Source organism: Monopterus albus, unplaced genomic scaffold (assembly GCF_001952655.1).
Source record: "Monopterus albus unplaced genomic scaffold, M_albus_1.0 scaffold10.1, whole genome shotgun sequence".
Lineage (NCBI taxonomy): Eukaryota > Metazoa > Chordata > Actinopteri > Synbranchiformes > Synbranchidae > Monopterus > Monopterus albus.
In genome coordinates this window covers 62197-66039 of record NW_018127890.1, presented here as the reverse complement: position 1 = coordinate 66039, position 3843 = coordinate 62197, and the positions used below count along the sequence as shown (strand labels likewise).

At 38.2% G+C, this 3843-nt stretch overlaps 1 protein-coding gene across 1 annotated transcript in view; it reads right to left on the bottom strand.

The window, feature by feature from the left end:
- The window catches only part of LOC109954481 (globoside alpha-1,3-N-acetylgalactosaminyltransferase 1-like), a 16505-nt gene that overhangs the window by 1899 nt on the left and 10763 nt on the right, over window positions 1-3843 (bottom strand). The window contains exons 3-5 of the mRNA XM_020589836.1: window positions 2532-2666; window positions 2278-2386; window positions 258-371 (exon numbers count right to left, since the gene is read on the bottom strand). Of these exons, the coding sequence (XP_020445492.1) occupies window positions 258-371; window positions 2278-2386; window positions 2532-2666 (358 nt within the window). The remainder of the gene's footprint in view (window positions 1-257; window positions 372-2277; window positions 2387-2531; window positions 2667-3843) is intronic.

Here is a 3843-nt window from a genome sequence, read left to right as displayed (position 1 = left end):
AATGACAATTTAAGATGAAATAATATTTCTGAGTACCATATGATATTTTTACTACACCTCATCAATGACGCTGATGAGAGAGCTGGTCATGAACTCATTTTTTGTTGTTTTCCTTTGTCAGAACTACACTATGTCTGTTGGCTAACTATAGAAAAACTCACTCAGTGAAGATTTAAAGCATTAGCTGCTGCAACCAGATGAAAGAGTCACTGTCTTTTGTGTTGTGTATGGCCTGTTTGGTCTGTTTCCCTTCTTACCTGCTTGTCAATAGTGATGGTGGCCCATTTCATCCTGCCAAGTACTACATCCTGCCAGCGGTTTGCACTGGGGACAGTGATAACTGAGATATTCCGGCCGTTACCCAGTTTAATCTGTCCAGGCAAATATAAAAGGACAACAAATCAATTATATATGGCATCTTCAAGCAACATCCAATCACAAAATAAAACAGCTGACTTCATCAGGAAGCAAGGTTTTAATGATGTCACATTCATTTGATGTATTTGTGAAAGGAGATGTTCAGGAAAATTAAGTTTAAAGTGAAGAAAACCTGTAAAAGTTCACAATATGTTGCGCACACTGTGAAATGTTCAGAAATCGTGAACTACAAATTACACAGTTTTATTGCAACTAATTCTACTGGTTCACACTGTGGTTGAAGTGACCACTAAGAACTCACAATTTTCATGGAGGTTAAAGTTGCCTTTTGGTATTAAATACCATTATATACAAAGTAACATATAAGGATCTGATTCACAGTTTTGTGTTTTCTGTCCTCTTATTTTCTTACTGCGTGTTACAGAACACGTCAGCTGTAACTGTTTTTGAAGACCTGATCCTGTTACGTCTATTTTATCCTCTGTAATTATCCTTTTTATTCCAGACACCAGGAAGTGACTGTCCTTTCTGCTTTCTTTGGTTTTCCAAATTTTTTTCTGTCTTAGTGCAATGAGCTCTCTTGGCTACTGTAGTATTATAATACTAGTTGGTGATGTACTCCTTGATGGAATTTCTTCAAATATGCACAAGTGTCCACTTTGATTTGCCATCAAAAGTCAAAGGTCAAGATCAGTGACCTCATGTTGGTTCCATTCCTTTAAATTTGACCCATTTGTGGAGGCATAGACCCGTAAAGCAGTAATTATTGTTTCTTACTAAAACGGTTGTTAAAGCATTTGTAAATCTCTGCCTCAGGCAAATAATGTGTGTTTCTCTACAACTGTATAACAGGAGTTGTTGCAGTTGAGTTGTCACATAATTTACAATATATATAAAAAAATTTTAATGATAAAATGTGTGCCAGTTCCTGCACTATTGAGTCTGTGCTGGCTGCAGTACAAGGAGACTGTCAGGTCTGCTCGGTGCTACCTGCCTCTCTTCAACCTTTCTGTCTCCCTCTTTCTCATCCTGCAGGCTCAGCGACACAACTGAGGCGCATAACCCGATAACCAAACGTCCCTACTTAAAGCACTGGCTGACGCTCCTTCATCTTGGTTGAGGTTTTCGTTCGATGCGGCCACACGTGATTCTGTTTACACTATGCTTCATTCCAGCCCTGTGGCAACTCCTTGGATTTGTCTTGTGCCTGTTGTGTTCTTTACTGTTGCAGTAATGTATTGCTACAAATGTAGGGTGAGTACTTCATTAATCAACGCTGTTCTGTAATAACATACGGAGACCAGGCTTGTCCTCAAGCGGTGAACTCTTTTACTGTCTTACTCAGGAGCATAACACACAGGTATAACCAATCAAACCATGAGCAACCAATCAGCAGCAGTTAAACAATGTTGAGCACCGAGTGCTCGATGAAATCCACCACAGTGCCTCCACGATTTCTGCTACATCCCACTATATTCATCTACCAGTCAGCAACTCAGCCATCTCCACTCATTCCACTCGAGTTTTCCGGCTCTGCTCATCTGTCCTCTCGCGCCAGCATGCACGTGCAGCCGTTCCTGCCGCTCTCGTGCTTATTCAGCCTCCACTGTTCAACCCTGGTCAGGCCACATTAACCCCATTGACGTTCTTCTCCATCTGCATACATTTTGTAATAAAGACTCTTTTTTCCAACTAGCACTGAGTTTGCACCATGAGTTCTTTCTTTCTTTCTCTCTCTCTCCCTCTCTCTCTCTCTCTCTCTCTCTCACCTCCTTGTGAAACACCTACCCTAACAAGAGACAAGACACACTAATTTGTAGCATTTGCCGCTAACTGGTAGATGTTTAGCTGTTGCAAGCATGAAACTATTTTAATATATTTTAATAAACAACAACTCACTTTGGGAACATCTTGTTCTCTGTCTGTGAAGATGTAGTAAGTGACCCTGAAGTCAACAAGGAAGTACTTTTCTCCTGACTCCAGGAAGCCCTTCAGGAAACGGGTGTATCTGTTCAGATGGAAAGGAGCAAGTGAGAAGCCTTGTCAATCAGTATAAGATAAGAAGATACAACACTAATAATACCATACAGAATGTAAGAATCCAGCTTGAAGCAATGGGTCAGGGCAAACCTCACTCCTATAACTGTACCTACTTGCCAACAGCAAACACCACCACAGCAACTCTTGGGTCCATTTTCTTATAGATTGCATCAATAACCACTGGATCAAAGGTTCCCTCCCAAACCAGAGGAGCATTCCAGTTTGTCACTGAGTTCACATCTGTGCGTCTGGAGAAAATAAAGAAACTGTGATTTCTACCTGAAATCTTCTAGCATTAAGCATTTATCTATATGTACAGTGTGTGTATGAAAATAGTAAATTTATAATTTCCCACAACCCATTGTAATGTCTTGTCTGATAAACATGTGCATTAACCAAAGGCTTTCAGCTAACTATAGTTTAAGGGGGAAAATCATCAAACTCACATTCCTGAAACTTGAACCAGATGATATTTTGTATTTTTTTGTTGAAAAAAGGCTAGAAACTGTTACTCAGTTGTTAAAATAGTTGCTTATTAATTTTCAATCAACAATTCAAGTGAAGAAGAGCACAGTCAAAACATTATGTAGACCTAACTGTAGCTATTATAATGTTGTGAACATTTATATTTCCACATAATATGTTGTAAGTCAACTGAAGTGAAGTGATAATATTTCACACTTCACTGGGAAATTATTTTCATGAAACAATTTTCATATTGAACTACAAAACAATAAAAAAATTGAAGCTGCTGCAATCACTTTTAATAAATTAACAATGAATCAACAACACAAATTAGAGAGAACACTGATACTAGTTGCGTCTCTTCATTTAATACTAAGCTACGTCCAGTAGTTAGTTAGCTTAGCTTAACATCATGACTGTAAACCGTGGGAAACAACCAACCAGGGTCTGTCCAAACATAACTAAATCTACCCACCAGCACCTGTAAGACTCAATAATTAGTTTTAGTTTATCTATTTGGCCAAGTCATAAAAAATAAATAATTTAACGATTGTGTTGGAATATGTCTGACAAATTTTTTTTTGAAAAGCATAAATGTTACAAGACAATAAAGTGCAACAAGCGAAGTGATGTGAAAACCTCCTGAAGAATTAGGCTACATAAACACTATGTTTCCAACTTCAACTGGCTCTTCATCAATACATCAAATGTCAGGACAGTTTAAGTCTTTAAGTTTGTGATACAGTATCAATGTGACATGTTCAACGGTCATTACAGAAATATCTTTTTGAATTAGCTTACCCTTTCTGTGTGCTTGGCTGAGCATATTTCAGTCTGAAAACAGAAAGCAAAGATCAAATCAAATCTAAATGTTTTATTTAAAAGAGGAAAGTCCTGTTGGTCAGATGCACATGCAGGGTAAAGACACAGCAAAATGATGAGTTCAGAAAATGCATAAAG